The sequence below is a fragment of the Carassius auratus genome, unplaced genomic scaffold (genome assembly GCF_003368295.1).
Source record: "Carassius auratus strain Wakin unplaced genomic scaffold, ASM336829v1 scaf_tig00216794, whole genome shotgun sequence".
Taxonomy (NCBI): Eukaryota; Metazoa; Chordata; class Actinopteri; order Cypriniformes; family Cyprinidae; genus Carassius; species Carassius auratus.
This window is the reverse complement of record NW_020528740.1, coordinates 94004-112467: the sequence shown is the minus strand read 5'-3', so window position 1 is coordinate 112467 and position 18464 is coordinate 94004. Positions and strand designations below refer to the sequence as shown.

General features: G+C 38.1%; 2 protein-coding genes across 6 annotated transcripts; one reads left to right on the top strand and one right to left on the bottom strand.

The window, feature by feature from the left end:
- Positions 1-23: 23 nt before the first annotated feature.
- LOC113098979 (tRNA-dihydrouridine(16/17) synthase [NAD(P)(+)]-like) lies at positions 24-9319 on the top strand. Of its 3 annotated transcripts, XM_026264028.1 has the most exons (15): positions 24-203; positions 2033-2097; positions 4638-4875; positions 4953-5061; positions 5805-5855; positions 5937-6049; positions 6277-6359; positions 6443-6546; positions 6646-6793; positions 6919-7015; positions 7127-7212; positions 7414-7580; positions 8016-8053; positions 8212-8287; positions 8584-9319. In XM_026264028.1, the coding sequence occupies exons 2-15, from the start codon at positions 2039-2041 to the stop codon at positions 8703-8705; spliced, it is 1491 nt and encodes a 496-aa protein (XP_026119813.1). In that variant the 5' UTR covers positions 24-203; positions 2033-2038; the 3' UTR covers positions 8706-9319. The 3 variants fall into 3 exon arrangements, with proteins under 3 accessions (XP_026119813.1, XP_026119815.1, XP_026119814.1); XM_026264030.1 differs by lacking the exon at positions 2033-2097; XM_026264029.1 differs by lacking the exons at positions 24-203; positions 2033-2097 and adding an exon at positions 3946-4020.
- A 796-nt stretch (positions 9320-10115) lies between these two features.
- Positions 10116-17815, bottom strand: LOC113098978 (COP9 signalosome complex subunit 1-like). 3 transcript variants are annotated; one of them, XM_026264024.1, is made up of 14 exons: positions 16458-16684; positions 16166-16258; positions 15104-15285; positions 14838-15002; positions 14631-14766; positions 14342-14419; positions 14190-14250; positions 13856-13941; positions 13652-13746; positions 13421-13526; positions 13221-13301; positions 12312-12449; positions 11906-12040; positions 10116-10545 (listed from the first exon to the last, which is right to left on the bottom strand). In XM_026264024.1, the coding sequence occupies exons 1-14, from the start codon at positions 16515-16517 to the stop codon at positions 10471-10473; spliced, it is 1491 nt and encodes a 496-aa protein (XP_026119809.1). In that variant the 5' UTR covers positions 16518-16684; the 3' UTR covers positions 10116-10470. The 3 variants fall into 3 exon arrangements, with proteins under 3 accessions (XP_026119809.1, XP_026119811.1, XP_026119812.1); XM_026264026.1 differs by lacking the exon at positions 16458-16684 and adding an exon at positions 17701-17815 and having other exon boundaries at positions 10471-10545; XM_026264027.1 differs by lacking the exon at positions 16458-16684 and adding an exon at positions 16348-16453 and having other exon boundaries at positions 10471-10545.
- Positions 17816-18464: the final 649 nt, after the last annotated feature.

Sequence of the window (18464 nt, the reverse complement as noted above, 5' to 3'; positions counted from 1 at the left end):
CGCTGTCCCTGGACCTACCATCGACTCTCTGTGTATCTACAACAGACGCAGCGATCCAGCCGGCCGCCGTGACGTCACGTCCCCTAGCAACAGCGCTGGAAAATCTCGGGGTTGAGACAACAAACCGTCTGCTGCGATCGGTCGAGATTCAGAGACATCCGTAGCCGGAGCTCCATTAATGTGTGAAGACTGTTTATTTACAAGTTAGTGAATTGTTTTATTAGCCATGTTCCCACTGATAACCCGGACAATGCACGGGGATGTAAATGATTGTGTTTAAATAAACATTGCTACGTGACCCTGCTGGACCACAACACCAGTCGTAAGGGTCCGTTTTGTTGTGCATCATCTGAAAGCTGAATAAATAAGCTTTCCATCGGTGTGTGGTTTGTTAAGATAGGAAAATATTTAACTTGGATACAAATATTTGAAAATATGAAAAAAAATCGAAATATTGAGAAAAATGTCTTTAAAGTGAAAGTGAAGTGACATTCAGCCAAGTATGGTGACCCATACTCAGAATTTGTGCTCTTCATTTAACCCATCCGAAATGCACACACACAGAGCAGTGAACACACACACTGTGAGCACACACCCGGAGCAGTGGGCAGCCATTTATGCTGCGGCGCCCGGGGAGCAGTTGGGGGTTCGATGCCTTGCTCAAGGGCACCTAAGTCGTGGTATTGAAGGTGGAGAGCTGTTCATGCACTACCCCCACCCACAATTCCGTCCGGCCCGAGACTAGAACTCACAACCCTTCGATTGGGAGTCCAACCCTCTAACCATTAGGCCACGACTTCCCCGTAAAAAGTTGAAGGCGGATTTTAAAGTTGTCCAAATGAAGTCCTTAGGCATGGAAATTACTAATCAAAAAATAAATTTTGATATATTTATGCCAGCAAATCTTCATGGAACATTATCTTTACTTTATATCCTAATGATTTTTGGCATAAAATAAAAAGTTGATCATTTTGACCCAATGCAATGTATTGTTGGCTATTGCTAGAAATATAACCGTGATACTTCTGACTGGTTTTGTGCTCCAGGGTCACATATATATAGGTCAGCTAAATAAGTCATTGCTGAATAAGATTTATTGTTTGTCTATTGTAGTCTATTTAGTTCAACAGTGAAATGACCAAGTGTACATCTGTGGGTGTTCACTGGGTGTGTTTGTGATGATGTGTCAGGAAGATAACTCGCAAAACCAGTTTGTGAAGTCGAAACTTATTTTAAACACATAGTTGACATATTTTCCACCTTTATGTAATCAAATGAAAATAGATTTAAGATGAAGATAATAGTTGCACAGTAGTTTCTGGAAGGAATTGTAAAATAAACCCAATATTGATTGGGTTTAAAGGGGTTTATATACTTAGTTTATTTATTACAGTAGACTTGCCTATGAGCATGTGCATTATTAAAAAAGCCATTTCTAATCATCTAAAATTCACTTGAGTTACACAAGCAAAGCATTTGATTTGCAAAGATTATTCTGAAAGTTATGGAGAGAGTTGTCCAAGGCCATAGACTAAAACATTAGTAATAACATTTATTATCAAAGAAAGCATGCAGTCTGAATATATTCACAACATTACTTGATTATTTACAGCAAATTAGCACCTAAAAAGGTAACAATAACATAAAGCAGGAAGGAAGTGGAAAGAGACAATGATTACGGGAACTTATGCAGATAATGACTGATTGGTGCACATTTGTGCCTGCTGATCTAAGAACTATTTTTACTGCAATTGCATGTATTTAAATTGCAGATACTGCTTAATAGCCTTTTAAAAGTTCAAATGTAAGCTTCATTTAATTCATATTTAATGAAGTCATGTTTAAAGATGCAGCTGTACAGTGTTACATGATTCAGTAAACTCTCCTAATGTTTTAGGTGAAAAAACAATACATTTATTACCAAAACAAATGTTAACACATAAGAAAAAAAGTCTTTGCATGTATGTTTTGGAAAACTACTCTTGAGCCTCTTTTCTGAAACATGGTCATTTTAATCTGATAACACCCGCAGGAGCTGATGTTGTATTCAGTGGAGCATGATTGGTCCGAGCAGAGGCAATGCTCGAGGCTGTATAGGTGAGAGTCACGTGACTGAATTACTCAGCTTTCCGTTGCATGTGCTCGGTCACGTTGAGAGCAATGCGCCAGGAAAGTGTGTGAACGCCCACTCTAACAGCCACAGCAGATTTCCACAGCTCTAGCATCAACAGACTGTACTAGTGCAGCGATAAACAACACAAGATCTAAACAGAGGAAACAAATACATTCACCACAAAGAGTTGACAAAACGGGAACGTTCTTCTGTAGATTCTGGCTTAACTGGTACTTTATGGGAAGTGTTTTCACCAGTGCTCTGTCAACACAAATGTCATGAAACAACTGCATGCATTGATTCTATTAATAATAAAGAGAAGATTCAAGAAAACCACAGGCATTCTACATCAATGGGCAAGCTTGAAAACAACACATCTCAAAGTGTTTCTTATGATGCAATGCAATGATGTATTCAATCAATTTGATGTATTTAACAATACATGGTTTAATTATATAAAAAAATATCTGAAAACTGTATATTAGAAAAATAAAAAAAGTACATTTAAAAAAATAAAAAATTTATTGAACATTGCTGAACATTGTCATTCAATAATATTTAATGTATTTTAGAATTACTTTCGCTTTATTCTTTTATTAGTTAATGAACGTGTACAACTGGGACCTTCAATTTTAGTTCATGTTTTTTTCATCCCACATTATGTGGACACAATATCCCACAAAGATGGCAATTTCCAAAATTCTTGGATCTTAAAATGCCAGCAGCTTTTGTGAGGGGTAGGGTTAGGTTTAGGGGATGGAAAATACAGTTTGTACACTATTAACCCCAATAGGACTATGAACTGTCCCCTTAAAACATGGAAACCAAACTTGTGTGCCTCTGTGTATATATTTGCTTTTGTTTGTTTACTGAAACAATGTGGTAGATCTACTTGTCGTTGTCTTGTTGTTTTGATTATCTTCTTAGGTCATCTAAACATCCTGTATCTTTTTAATAACTAATAGTGAATTCATGGTAAGTAACAACAACAACAATGACATCTAAAAAGTAAACTAAACAGAGGACAGAAAATGGCTTATAAAGAAAAAGACTGAATGCCTACTACTAAATGATTCGGTCAACACTGACATCTAGTGGTCAATTATAGAGTAGACGTAAATGTATTATTTCACTTAATCTGTAAACAGTCTATATGAGACTCTGGACCACAAAATCAATCATACGGTCAATTTCTCAAAGAATAGTTTTATAATTGATGTATGGTTTGTTAGGATAGGACACTATTTGGCCGAGATACAACTATTTGAAAATCAGAATACTGAGAAAAAGCACCTTTAAAGATGTCCAAATGAAGTTCTTAGCCGTGCATTTAACTAATCAAAAATTGAGTTTTGAAATGTACAAAATATATTCATGGAACACGATCTTTACTTAGTATCCTAATGATTTTTTAAATAAAAGCAAAATCAATCATTTTAACCCATTTGATTTGAATATATATATTATTTTTTGCTAAAGCGACTTAAACTGCATTCAGGCTACAGCACACACACACACACACACACACACACACACACACACACACACAAACATACATACACCAGTATGTGTGTTCCCTGTGAATCGAACCCACAACCTTTTGCTAACGCAATGCTCTACCACTGATCCACAGGAATACCTTTCCTGCGACAAACACACGTGTTGCGTATATACGAACTCGATCACATACAAACAACAGAGATATACATTCTAAAGATGACATGACTGATTTTTACATTTGAACAAAACCATAATGTACAACCCACGTCAACAAATATATATCTTGTCATAATCCCCGGAATACATCAGTAGGTTTATCGTTTCTTCACGGATGTATTTGACCGCGGCACACACACACTTCATGTGCCGCTGGAGCTGCTGTCTGTGGCTGGATCTCACGCTACTGTGTAAGTATTTTGCTCTCGATACAGTCTGTTTTAAACGAATGACAGCTAATGGCATCTCAGAGTGAAGCTCTGGCAATGTCTATGTCCTTCACTCGTTCTTTCTTCAGATATGTAACACAAATCAATCCGTGGTCTCAGACTCCTGCGATGAAACACCTTTTCAAAATGTTTAGTGGTAAACGACAAATCCAGATTACTCCTCATAACACTAACGTGTAATGTTAATGTTAGAGCATACGGTTAAGATAGGTGCTATGCTTTTTTATAGAGTATTGTCCATTTCTCGTAGTCATTGTGATTTCATCAGAACCGGGTAGATATATATTAATTATAACTCGTTACTGATTCCAGAGACTTTCTAAGTGAATATTAGAGGTAGGGTTTTTTATTCGAGAAAGATGAAAAAGAGGAATTCGAGAGAATCTATAAATTATGAATACATTTTTGCTATTGTGTAAATAATATGTAATCATGTAATCCATAAAAAGTATCTAGTCTGACTACGAGTATTTTGAAATGTTATTGAATCTAATCTTAGTTTGTGGATTCTGGTAAGGTGATTCAGATTACATGTAATCAGTTACTACCCAGCTCTGGATTTCATCTTGTGCATGCAGCATGGCGAAACCCCGTGGGTTCGAGTTCTGGAGGGGCACTCTGAAGGCTGCGCGCTATGTGGTGGCACCCATGGTGGAGCAGAGCGAGCTGGCCTGGAGGCTCCTGAGCCGCAGACACGGTGCAGAGCTCTGCTACACTCCCATGCTGCACGCACAGGTGTTCGTCAGGGATGCCAACTACCGCAGAGAGAACCTGTACATTGAGCTCAACCAGGAGGACCGACCCCTCATCGCACAGGTGGGCTCCATCGTGTTTGAAGCCCCTTGAGGTGACACAGAGGACTCTGTGAGTTACTCACTGCTGTCTCCTTACAGTTCTGTGCCAATGATCCAGAGGTGTTCATCCAGGCCGCTCTACTTGCCCAGGATTACTGTGATGCCATCGATCTGAATTTGGGTTGTCCTCAGATGATTGCAAAAAGAGGTACTAAGCTCAGCGGACACTTCATTTCTGATGTATGTGAGAGATAAACCACCATTCATGAGACTTTTTTTTGGCGCAAGGATGCAGTAGATTAGTAAAATGTGAGCAATGTTGCAAAAGATTTTATTACAAAAAAAAAGCATTACTATTCTAACAAATATATTACCAGCACAACTGATTTCAACGCTGATAATTAGAAATCATGTGACATTAAACATGATTTCATGTGACATTAAAGACTGGAGTAATGATAAAATAAAAAGGAATAAATTATATTTAAAATGTAATAATATATCTAAAAATATATTGCAATTATTTTAAATTTGTTATAATATTTAACAGTATCCCAGGTATAACAAAAAATACACTTCCATAATGTTCTTAAAGTGCTCTATTTTCAGGCACTAATTTTGTACTTAATATACTAAACATCATTCTTTTGTACCTCTTAAGAATATCAAAGTAAGTGTATTTTGGGACACAAAATCAGTGCGCAAAAATACAGCACTGATATTATGGAAGTGCACGTTTTCTTCACCCTTGGTTACTGTTTTAACTGTGTTTTTGATCTTATAAATACACCCTTGGCGAGCATAAGAGACTTCTTTGAAAAACGTTTGAAAATATCTCAACATGAAGTTTGATTCTAAAAATACTTGCTTCATTCGTTCACTGAAATCTCACAGTTTAGCGAAATGCGTCCCTGTTTCCCCATTATGGCTGATTCATAAATTCTCTCCTAGGCCATTATGGTGTGTTTCTTCAAGACGAGTGGGATCTTCTCGAGAAAATGAGTAAGTTGTCTTATTTTAGCAGCTCAGTGCAGATGTGATCCACGTAGAGAATGTGTCTTATTCTGGTGCCGTCGTTTACAGTTAAACTGGCCGATGAAAAGCTCTCTGTGCCCATAACCTGCAAGATCCGGGTCTTCCCAGAGATTGAGAAAACCGTGAAGTATGCCAAAATGCTGGAAAAGGCTGGATGCCAGGTAAAGTGTTTCCCTTGTGTATTATATAGCAGATACTTTTATCTAAAGTGCAAATGGAGCGACCTAGGAGCCCTTGAGAGAGAGTGAGTCTTACGTCTCTCCAACCTGGAATTGATCTCTAAATGTTTGTAATACCAGCTGTAACCACTACATTACCTCAAATATCAATATAATGCGATTCATATATTCTTGAACCAGCTGCTGATTTAAAAAAAATCCATTTGTAGCTCCTCACAGTTCATGGGAGAACTAAAGATCAGAAGGGGGCTTTGACTGGGATTGCAAGTTGGAAGCACATCAAAGCCGTACGGTAAGAGAAGCAGCACTCGCTTCTGCTGCTGACTGTTCTCAGGGGTCTGTGCTGATGGTGTGCCTTTTACTGTATTTGTGTAGGGAGGCTGTAAACATTCCCATTTTCGCCAATGGGAACATCCAGCACCTGAGCGATGTTCAGCGATGCATGGAGGAGACTGGAGTACAAGGGGTCATGAGCGCAGGTAACACATACAAAGACAAGGTTCATGAACCTGCTTGGACAGAAAGACTCCCGCTTCCTAATGCAGTAATGGAACAATATGAACTCCTTACGTTTACAGAAGGGAATCTGCACAATCCTGCTCTGTTCGAAGGCCGTAGTCCACCCGTGTGGGAGATGGCTGAGGAGTACCTGGAGGTTGTGGAGAAGCACCCACCCTGCAGTCTGTCTTGTGTCCGTGCTCACGTCTTCAAACTGTGGCACCACACGTCAGTTCCTTCACATTTGATGCTTGCTGCTTGAGATTTTAGTCACTTAATGAATGGAGAGAGTTCAAAAGTGATTGACTGGTGAATTGTATAATAATAAGTATTTTATTTTTTTATTACAACAGCTTACAGATACATCAAGATCTGAGGGAGGAGCTGGCCAAAGCCAAAAACATCGCTGGGATTGCAGAGGTCAACCGACAGCTGAAACAACGTTGCCAGGTAAAGGAACTTTGTTGATTTTCATACTAATCATCATAGTTCAACTTTATTCAGACAGAAATGTTTCTAAAGCTTATGAGAGAGTTACATTTTCTTACCTTACTGTTACAGGAGGAGATGGCTAAAGATGAATCCGAATGGACTTGGACTGGACTTCCCTTCCCTCACTGGATCTGTCAACCCTACGTCAGACCACCGTGAGGACACGTTTTCTGATTGTGTGAATGTGAAGAAACCATCACAATTATAGTATTTCTGTGCTCTCAGCAAAACGGTATAAAATCAGTCATAGTCTTTGACAAAGCCAAGGTTCAGAGAAATCGTTTCTGTTCATGATAGACATACACTAGTTTGAATATAAGACATGAACATGATTGTGAAGCTGGTATATTTTGCAGGCCTAAGGATCCAAACACTGAAAATGGGCAGAGAGCCACAGAAACCAAAGCTGTGAGTGTAAAGAGGACGCTGGAGGACAGCGAGGGACCCAACGACTCGCTCTCCAAGAACAAGCAGAAGAAGAAAGCCCGTAACCCCCACAAGAACTTCTGTCCAGAGCTGAAACGTGAGGACAAATCTTTTCCCAATATTTCCCAGAGCCCACTGACCTGATGGGGCCTTCCTTTAAGTTAGATCGATGACACTGCACATTATTGTCACCTTCAAATAATAATATAGGAAAAAGGATATGAAATGATACAAAAAAATGCTTATTAGACATGCACTACCATTCAGAAGTTTGGGTCAGTAAGGGAACAGTTGCTGTTTAATATTTTTGTGGAAACTTAGAAAAAAATTCTGGACACTAAAATAGAAATCATTTGTAACACTATAAATGTCTTTACTGTCACTTTTGATCAATTTAATGTGTCCTTTCTGAATAATAAATGATGTTATTTTCTATTTTACTTTTAAATGGTAATATATTATCATTAAGATATTGGCTAACGCATATTGATTAAGGTCAATAACATTGCCTTTGCATCCTTGTTTTCTGCAGCAAAATACATCAAGTGTGAGCAATGCGGAAACCCTAAAGTACGTCTCATGATTCTATTTTTTCATCTGATGATTTTAATAATGTTAAAATGTACTCATTTTCGAAATGTTTACAGAACCATTTCGTGCGCTTTTTAAAAATCTTAATTTCACAGATGTACACAAGGTAAATAAATTTTACTCCACACCTTCAACAGGGGAATAAATGTGTGTTCAGCTTGTGCCGTGGCTGCTGCAAGAGGAAGGCTTTCAAGGAAGTGGCTGATTGTCCTGGTTAGTACTGTACTTCAAGCAGCTGCTTCACTCCGACTACATCAGGAACACAAATAGCTTCACCAGGGAACGAGATTGTTTAGTGATTTGATACTGTAAGGAATGAGGCATTAGAACTTGATTTGCTAAAATATTTTATCAGTGTGTAAATACTGAGCCTAAGAGGAAGTTACATTAACTTCTGAGAATGTTTAAATGAAAACACTATTCTGATGCATGTATCTGAATGTAACTTGTAATGTCCTACCATTTCTATAAGACTAACTGTTTGCTCTCTGTTCATTGTTGTGTTACAGGCCATGGATTGAGATTCAAAACCAAGGCTTTAAAACAGTCGAACTCTGATCCAGGTGATGGGCTGACGAATGGGAATCCCAACACTCAGACAGTTTCCACTGCGGCCCATGATCCACTGTAAAGCAGACTGTGTAGTGTATGTGGACAACAGTCACGTCTGAAAACACATTGAACTGGTTTACCACTTACTTAACATTGCTGCACTGAATTAGAAGTACAAGACTGCATTTGTGGCCAAACCTGGTTTTTCCACTGTTGATGTGTGACTTGGATCCATATGACACCAAATGAACTAAACGTGCAAAGAAACAGAAATGGAAAGATCAGTGCTACTCTTACTTACACTAGATCATCTGTAGAGTCATTCTTTTCTGTAACAAAGTACCACTTTCTGGACTGCTGTCGGGTGAATAGTTCCATAGTCTTAATAATTGAAGATGGTTTATTAGAGTAGTTTATTTTGATAATTGCTGGGCACGTGGTATATGAAGCAGCCGCTCTGAATGCACAATCCTGTACTGCTCACCTAAGATAGAGGAGCTGGACGTTCGGTGGAAATACACCAACGGACAGCTTCTCTCAAACTGTATTTTTACTGTATTTATTGTCTTCCAAAATGAAAGATTGGGCATAGTGGTATGTTGCAACCACAGACAAACATCTTTGACTTTTAATGCATTTTTACCTTTTTTTGTTTGTTTTTGGAACATGTATATAAATTCAGTTTTAATCCGAGACCTCTACTTACTTTCCTGTGCGGTCATGATCATATGATGGTTTCACACACACATACTGACATTTATTGTACACAGTACACACTACAAAGATTCCTGACCCAGTAAATTATTGGTTTTGAAAGATGATGTGAGATTCAGATGCCTTACACTATCAATGCTATTATTGTACTGCCTTTTATCTTCATTATTTTAGTGTTTCAAAAGAAGTATGCAGTTCTAATACAACTTTGGTTCAACATAATGACATTTTCTTTTCATTATAAGCCAAAATGTTATTTTTTCACAAAGTACTTTAAAGCATCAGGACTCAACGCAGTGCCTTAGTCTTAAGACGTGGGACAGTTGCTCAGAAACACCCCTGAATGAGTCCCTAAATGTAAATGTGTGTACTGATCCGTGACTTCTGTGTGGAGGTTTAGTTTTTTTTCCCGTCGGTTCCTTGGGCTTAGTATTGTTGAAACAGTTTGGAAATTTTGCTCGAATAAATTCTGAAGTGATAAAACTTGCCTTTCTCCTTATCTAATAACATGATCAAAAAACTGAACCGTTTTTAAACGTTTCTAGGTATCGTTTATTCAAGGCCATAAAAGCAAATAAAATCTACCTTCGTTGAAGGTCACCGAGCAGCTGATGATGATTCACTGGAGTAACAATCTTATTAAACAGCAGAACACAACACAACAGAGAAATAACTAAATGTTCTGAAACAGAGATAACGCTGCAGTTGTTGAAAGTGTTCGAATCAGTCTAATTGCATTTCCGACTGCAGCATCAGAAACACAGAGAAAGAAGCATCTTTTTGAATGTATGTTTATTTTAAAAGCATGTTTTGTGATGAGGTTTCTCAATGTGTAATCAAGGTTTGTCACAAGATACAGAGGAAAGTGCATCCTTTACAAAGAACAACAGGCCGGTACAGCTGAAGTGCCGCATTTCTCTTTTTCTTTTTTTTTTTTTTCCTTTTCATTTGAGCAACAGGGTGTGCTTGTCTATAATGCAGACAGCAGATATCTTCTTCCCAACTTAAATAAAGTCTTTAGATTGTGATTTTTCTCTCTTCAGCAGGGAAATAATTTGATTTCTAACCGGGGGCCTAAGATGCGGCAGTGGCCCCGTCAACTTTCCCAGGAGAGGCATCTGGTCGGGTCTTCACATGTTGGTGCTCATTCGTGTTTGGCTGTTGGCAGGTGTGAGCTCCCCTTGACTGCCTTCTCTTGGAGGGGACTGGGAAAGCAATGAAAGGGATCAGTGAGAAGCATCATGTAGAGTGGGAAAAACAGATTGAGAGGGAAAGGCATGCTGGTGTTGGTGAAGAATGACAGAGATGAAGAGATGAAGGGTATACTTATAGCTCTTTCTCAGGGAACTGAAGCTCACAAGATCTCAGAGCTTACGTTTTTTTCCCCCAAATATATTAAAGTAACCTGCATCTAGTTGATTGCATACATGCAATAAGCTAGAGGATGGATTTAATACAAAATTCCAGGTTCAATACAAATTAAGCTCAATCGACAGCTTTTGTGGCTTAATGTTAGTTTAAAAAAAAGACTAAATAAAGAAAAATAATGCACGATTTGAGGTTCTGGAGAGGCACTTACAATGGAAGCAAATGGGGCTAATCCATAGCTTATTTTTAAAAGCACTGACATTAATTCTTCTATAAACATTTGTTTATTGTTTTAGCTCTAAAGTTGTTCCCTTGATATTTATAGTCATTTTAGGGTTTAAGCTGAGCTGTCTTTGCAACAATTGTAAAATTGTATTTACACTACCATTCAAACATTTAGGGTGAGTATTTTAATGTTTTAAATGTCGTCTGCATTTATTTGATCAAAAATACTGTAAAAATAGTAATACTGTCAAACATTATTACAACTTCACTGTTTCAAATGTTAACATTTATTTGCCATATCAGAAACATCGGCTATATTCATGGCAACATTAACAGTATCATATCAATACATCATTTACAATAATTTTTTTATATATTTTATTTAATAATTTATTCTTCTAATGTCAACGCTGAATTTTCAGCATCTTTTTTTTAGGATTCTCTGGTGGACAGAAAGTTCAAAAGAAAAGCACAATCCTCTTACTGACCCCACATTATTTTTTTTTACAAATGTAATTTCACATAGACAGATATAGTCTACTTCTTTTGGTTACACTGCTAAAACAGCAAGTACTTAAACATTGTTTCGGATTGGCCTCGTTCATTTCCTTTGCAAGTGTCTCACTGTGACCCAAATTATTTTACTTTTTTCAAAGAAAATGAGAGACAAGTGCTGTCAATTGAGATTAGCCTCAAATGAACTGAGAACATTAATTTAACATTCACTTAGTACAACAAAGCTCACATGCAGTTTGCTTTTAAGTGCAGTTACACAGCGAAGGCAACTTTACATGAGTGTGAAGAACACAGCTTCATCTCACGGCATCCTCAGATGTGTTACTGCTTTAATAAATGCAATGCTTTGACTGGGACTCAGAAACAGAGAGGGGCTCGGAGACACTCATGCTGATGGTCAGGTGATGGTGAGGTGAAGAGCAGAGCGAGGACACATTACCCTGGGGACCCTGTTACCTTGACGTGAATCTGATTACGAAGCACAGCTGCCCGCAGGATCATGGCTTTCGCTCGTCTCTGGAACTCTTTGCCCATCTGTAGAGACTTCTCAAAGGTTGTGCTTCTCTGATCCACGTCCCTGGCATACAAGATCTACAAACACAGTTTTCAATTCACAGGTGAAACTCAAGATTTAATGCAAAATCGTTGTGTTTCTAGAACAGTCCCTTGTTTCAGGCAAAAAGGCGATACGGCATGTTTTATTCAAGGTAAGGTGCTTAATGAAAAAGCGAGAGAAACGTGGATTTGAAATATAATTCAGTCAATGCTGAAAGGTACTGATACAAAAAGTCTTTTAGCTTAACAACAAGAAAAGGGAACATTGTTCCAGAAAAAGAAGTGTCAGGGTGGATAAATGAGAGACCTTGCTGTGGGAGTCGATCCGGCCATTGATCAGGCCCTCCAGGATCAGCTGGGTCAGTTCATCCTCCAGAGCTGCCACTGTGGTATTAAAGGACACGGCCATTTTGTTCATGTCTGCTGACACATAGGGGCTAAAGTACTGCCCGTGGGAAACACAAGACAAGGTTAATCAATCGGTCATCAAAGAGCGACTGTGTTAATACTTTAGGAGTCAATATTATCTTATGGCCATTACACTTTTAACTTTACCTCGCATTCCATATCAATATAATAATGTCAAGCAGGGCTCAAAAACACAGATGACCTGATGTTCACTGATCATGTGCATTGGTTAATATGGCTTGAACATATTGAACACTGCTTTTGGGAAATCTACTGATTTAAAGGGATAGTTCATCCAAAAATGAAGCTTCTCTCATCATTTGCTCATCCAGTTATCGTTTTTGGATGAACTATTCCATTTAAGGAATCCAATTAAGTCGTCAAAGTTCGGCAACTACCATATTTTCCGGACTATAAGTTGCACTTGTTTTCATAGTTTGGCTGGTCCTGTGACTTATAGTCAGGTGCGACTTATTTATCAAAATTAATTTGACATGAACCAAGACAAATGAACTAACAGAAAACATTACCGTCTACAGCAATGAGAGGGCGCTCTATGCTGCTCACTGCTCCTGTAGTCTACACTGAGCAGCATATAGCGCCCTCTTGCGGCTGTAGACGGCAATGTTTTCTCTTGGTTCTTGGTTCTAAATAAATGCAACTTATAGTCCGTTGCGACTTATATATGTTTTTTTCCTTGTCATGACGTATTTTTGGACTGATGCAACTTATACTCAGGTGCGACTTATAGTCCGAAAAATACGATAAATTTAATTCTTAGACCTAAAGCCTATATCGCTTTACGTACCTGTATGAGGGCTCTGTTCCTGATTTGTGTGTACAGTGCTCTAACATGAGGGGCCAGATACATGTCTAGGAGGAGATTATCCTATAATACATCAAATAAAACACTTATGAATCACAGCATCCAAACAAAAATGACAACAGAAAGAATCAGTGTTTGCTAAATCAAAATCTAGCAACTCGGCACGCATCAATAAAACTCACCTTCATTTCATCCAGCATTTTCAGACAAGATGCATACTTTGACTCGTAAAACTTGAAGATAATATCACGGACTTGTGGTTCCAACTCTAAAAATAATTTAAAGGAGCTAAAAAACAAAAAAAACAAAGGGCGAGTAAAATTAAATCAGTGAGGTTTCATCCACATGTAACCAGTAGAAATCTATATCTTGTGTTAATTTGAACACCTAGTTTGAAGGTGCAAAGAGTTCACCTGCTTGAGATGACATTTCGCTGCAGTTCCTGTCGGTCAAATGTAGCCAGGGCACACAGGCCCCCGTACACTGCTACATTACTGGGGGAAAGTAGCTAGAGAGCAAACAGAGCATCTCATCACACACTGTGTCTCATTCATCTTCAACGGTATTATTAGAAATATCTGATGTGGCATTAGAACAAAGCTGAAAATGACACCAACCTCAGGGAAGTCGCAGTGGTCGAAGGAGGCCTGCAGGAAGCACTTGGCAGCCGGTTTATACTTTCTTGAGGCAAGTTCTGCCAATCCTATTGTCACGAGAGAGATGATAATATCAAAGCACAAGAAAGACATGACTTACTGTAACAGTCTCAGGAATTTACTAAAAATGTGACTACAATAATAATAATAATACAAATTCCTCATGAAATAAATACACACATATATATTATATAAATTGTTAACAGATTGAGTATGTATACATATTGTAAATAACAGACTAAAATAATGATATATATATATATATATATATTTGAAATACCAATGAAGCACTTGCCTGCAGCACATTTCAGTTTGGTTAGAACAGCTTGGTTTTGACTATCTCTCTCTCCTCGTTGCTAGATTGCAGAGATAAACAATAATAATTGCAGATTCATTCTCTTTTGGAATTTCTCAGCGTAGTAAACCAGAATGAAAGGATGCTCCTACCTCTGCTATCTCTGGAGTGGATTCAGCCTTACTGACGTAGCTGAGTACATGGGACCAGTTCTGGAGGTAAACGCTAACCTATAAAATATTACGGTTGTCTGGATCAGTTGTCGAGAGACTGCTTGAATTTTTTAGTTTTCTGCACCAAAAAGATTCATAACCGTGAAACAGGAAATTCTGCTATATGCTAATTTAAGCTTTAAACAATAAAAAAAAAAAAAAAATAAATATGCCCTTTCATGAATATTGTATCATCAGTTGATGGTCATGGAAGACAAAAAGCCCATACCTTGATTACATTAAGACACATGTTGATGACATGCTTGGCGCTAGTGCAGTAGTCTCTGGCTCGGGAGTAGCATTTCAGGGCATTGCTGAGGTCACCACAGTCAAGATAGTGATCTCCGAGGTCATCATGACCCCTCCTGAACACATGCAGATGTTAAAAAAATAAAATAGCAGGAAGCAGGATGACAGACATTCAGTTTGGCCTTACCTTATGCTTTCTTTGATGGAGTTTCCCTTGTAGTTCTTGAGGTCAGTGTCCAGCTTCTCCAGTTTGAGCAGGGCTTTTTTCCTGGTGGATTCTGCCCAGGCTGTGTCGAGAGGAGGGGGTTCAACTGCCCCCTCCGGTACCGCATCTGGGACACCTTGCACATCCCTGTGTTGACAAATATTTTAAAGTACAAACCTATTCAAAGTCATGCATGTAATATTTCCACGAGGAAAGCATGTTTGGTTGTAGAAAAGAAATGAACTTGCCTTGTGGCTTCAGTGAGTTTGCGATGGATTTCTTCATAGACATCAACATTAAAGGTTCTTTGGACAAAGGACAGGGCCATCTTCAGGGCTTCCACTCGTAGCTGGGGGCAGTGGTCTGCGATAAACTGCAGCCTCTCGATCCTCATCAGCCCACTGTAACTGGAGGCATACTGCTCTAGATCCTGTGCAAAAATGAAGTCAGCTCTCAGGTCAACAAAGTCTCCAAAAATGTTGTGATTCACATTATATCAGCGCTAAATTGATGGTCAAACAATATGACAGATGCTCCATTTATACACTTAAATTAAATGAACATTAGATAAAGGCAATGCTGAAGCAGTGTTGTTACGGTTTAAACAAAAACTATTAAAATAGTTTTGTTGATTGTAATAAAGCTGAAATAAAGTATATGGTACATTTACATTGAAAAACAACAACAACAAAAAATACAATGATATGTTGCCTTGGATGCAAAATACAAGTACTATAAATTACTAAAACTTCAATATTTTTTGAAATATTAAAAATAAAAACTACTACTAAACTAAAAATAAAAATAGAAACCACAAAAGCACATAAAATCACTAAAAGTTAAACTAACATTAAAATTAAATGTGAAGTATAAAAAAACCTAAAAAAGTAAAATATGAATACATGCTATAACAGTAAATAAACAATATTAAATAACGCCGAGGTAAATACAAATTACATTAATGATTTAATATAAAATGCATCTTCAGCAAATCTCACAATGAAAATATTTTGTACTTTAAACTATAATGCCGTGATCCCTAAATCCCCCAAATGTAGCATTTAAAATTTTATATATATCAAATTATTACAATATAGAATATTAACATTAGCCATTTACTGGTTATCAGACAGAATCTCTAACAAAAAAATTAAAACATTTTCTGTGATTCTGAAAATGATCAAAACAACAAGAGAGTTTGGATGCTGCACCATATTTTGTTAAAAATAATTCCAAATTTAGAAGCTACTGATTTATTATCGCGAACAGCTTCAGGAAGAGTGTACACAGTTGTATAAATTGATACATACCAATGTGGGGTTTTCCACAACATAGTTGGAGTCAGGCGCATTCTGCTGGTCTTCCTGAGGGTCAGCATCTATCTGCATGGGCTCTACAGACCCCTGTCAACACACGAGACACCACGTTTATCACTCGGCACTGGAGGAATGTGTTCAAGTGTAGCCGGACATCGACGAACCAACATCCTTACCGCCAAAACAAATCTTGTGTGGAAAGAAAAACATAACACCACTACACTGAGCGACAGCTCCAAGGCTTCCAGATGGCCTCACATCCTATCTGCCTTCATTGTGCGGTTACCTCCAGTGAGTATGATGAGGAGCTTGAGCTGTACGCAATCAATCCAGCAGTAAAATCCATCAACAGATCAGACACGCTGCTTTGACCGCTGACGTTCAGCTCTACCCATGAGGACGAGGCTGATCTGACTGGCAAAATCACGCTTTCCCTGAGCCTGTCCTGAACCTGCCCTTCAGCATCCCGCGGACCTGACCAAAAACACTCCTGCAAGAAGCCGGACGCTCATCAAATCACACTGGGGCGGACAAAAACGAGATGAAGCTGTTGAAATGAACACATAAAGATAAACCAAACCAACTGAAGATTGTGAGGGTTTAAAGAAATTCATTAGATGAAAGAGTGGCAGCAACAAGTACACACTGGCTTCTTACATGCAACATTTTGACGCAGATTTATAACGACGAAAGACAACAAAATTGGATCTTACTAGTCGAAAATGTAAGTTTTGTTTAAAACAGGATTAGTCCACCAATCCTAAATAAACGGTTACGAGACAAACTTTTTATACACTACATAAAACTGCATTAAGTGACCTGGTCTGTCCATTCAAGATTAACTATATTTAAATAACACAAATGACAGTCTAATATAACTGAATCTAGCTACGGTTTCTAAAATTAAAAATTCTGCTCAATAAAATATGAGCAGCTCCGCGGTGTTTAATCATTTTGGTCAAGAAAACCTGATCAGGTTTAAATTGAAATAGTGCTCTATATTCACCTCTGCTAAAAACCTAACGAGCAGTCTACATAGACAGTATTTAAGGGCCTCATATGAAGCTGTAGGACACTTAGACGAAGCATAAGATGCGTTCTAGCGAGGCACAATCACAAAACACAGCCTGAGTTTAAGCACACTGGCTAACTGATACAAAACAGGCAGCTTGCTACATACACTTAGCCGGCTAAAGAAAGTTTCTCCCCCAGTGTTTCAGAAACAACCGCGAGAAAACCTACTGGACCAGTTTGGGTGTAAACCAAAGCAGCTCTGTTGGATGTATTGACTGTCTAAACTGCCCTGGTCCCGTTCCTCGGGCGGATAGAGGCGCGCTGTCGCTAAACTGGTCGCGTCCCGAGGGCCGCTGTGACTGACGAGCTCCTGCTAGACGAGCTAACACATCTCAACGGCTGCGGCGGGGGAGGGATCGACACTGGAAACTGAGGCGCTTCGACTCGGTGCGCTGCTTTTAGCTGCTCTCGTGTTGTGGAAGAAGACGGAAAAGCATTTAAATGCGCTAATTTACCTGAAAGTTAAAGACCTGCACGGGTAGTGGCATCTCCTCCTCCTCTGCAGAAACAGAGCACACAAACACATCCGGGGCATGAGAGTGCGCGTGGTCGACGTCTTGCAGCGCGGAGACGTCACTGCACACGCATGTCAAAAAAAAAAAATATATATTATAATTATGTCTGATAATATATATATATATATATATATCTCATATGTCCTCATATTTATTTTATTTTTGATGTGTTTTTGTAAAGTCAATTTTGTCAATATAATACTCTAATGACCACTTTACTATTTAAAATGCTTAAAATATTTACTATTTAGATTTTTACTTAGATTTTTAGTGAACATTATAATAGTTACTAATTACAATAATAGCATATGGAACCAAAAAAAAAAAAAAATATATATATATATATATATATATATATATATATATATACTTGCATATTATATTTATAGATAACAACAGTGAGACTTCAATATTATTATTTTATTATTTATTTATTTATTACCACTGAACAAGGTAATGTCCCCAGTTTGCATGTCAGAAATCTGGTCACCCTAGTTTGGGTGTTAGTCAGGTCTAGTTATGTACTAAGGGATATTGTACACTGAAGAGTTTATTATAGAGTTTATAATAACCTGTTAGCTGTTGTACAGTATACAGATGTTGCTTAGCAAATGAATAAAAGACCACATAACAGCCACAACCTTACCTTCACAATGATCTCACGTCTTGTTCTGATTTATTTTTGACAAGAACTTAAACTGCGA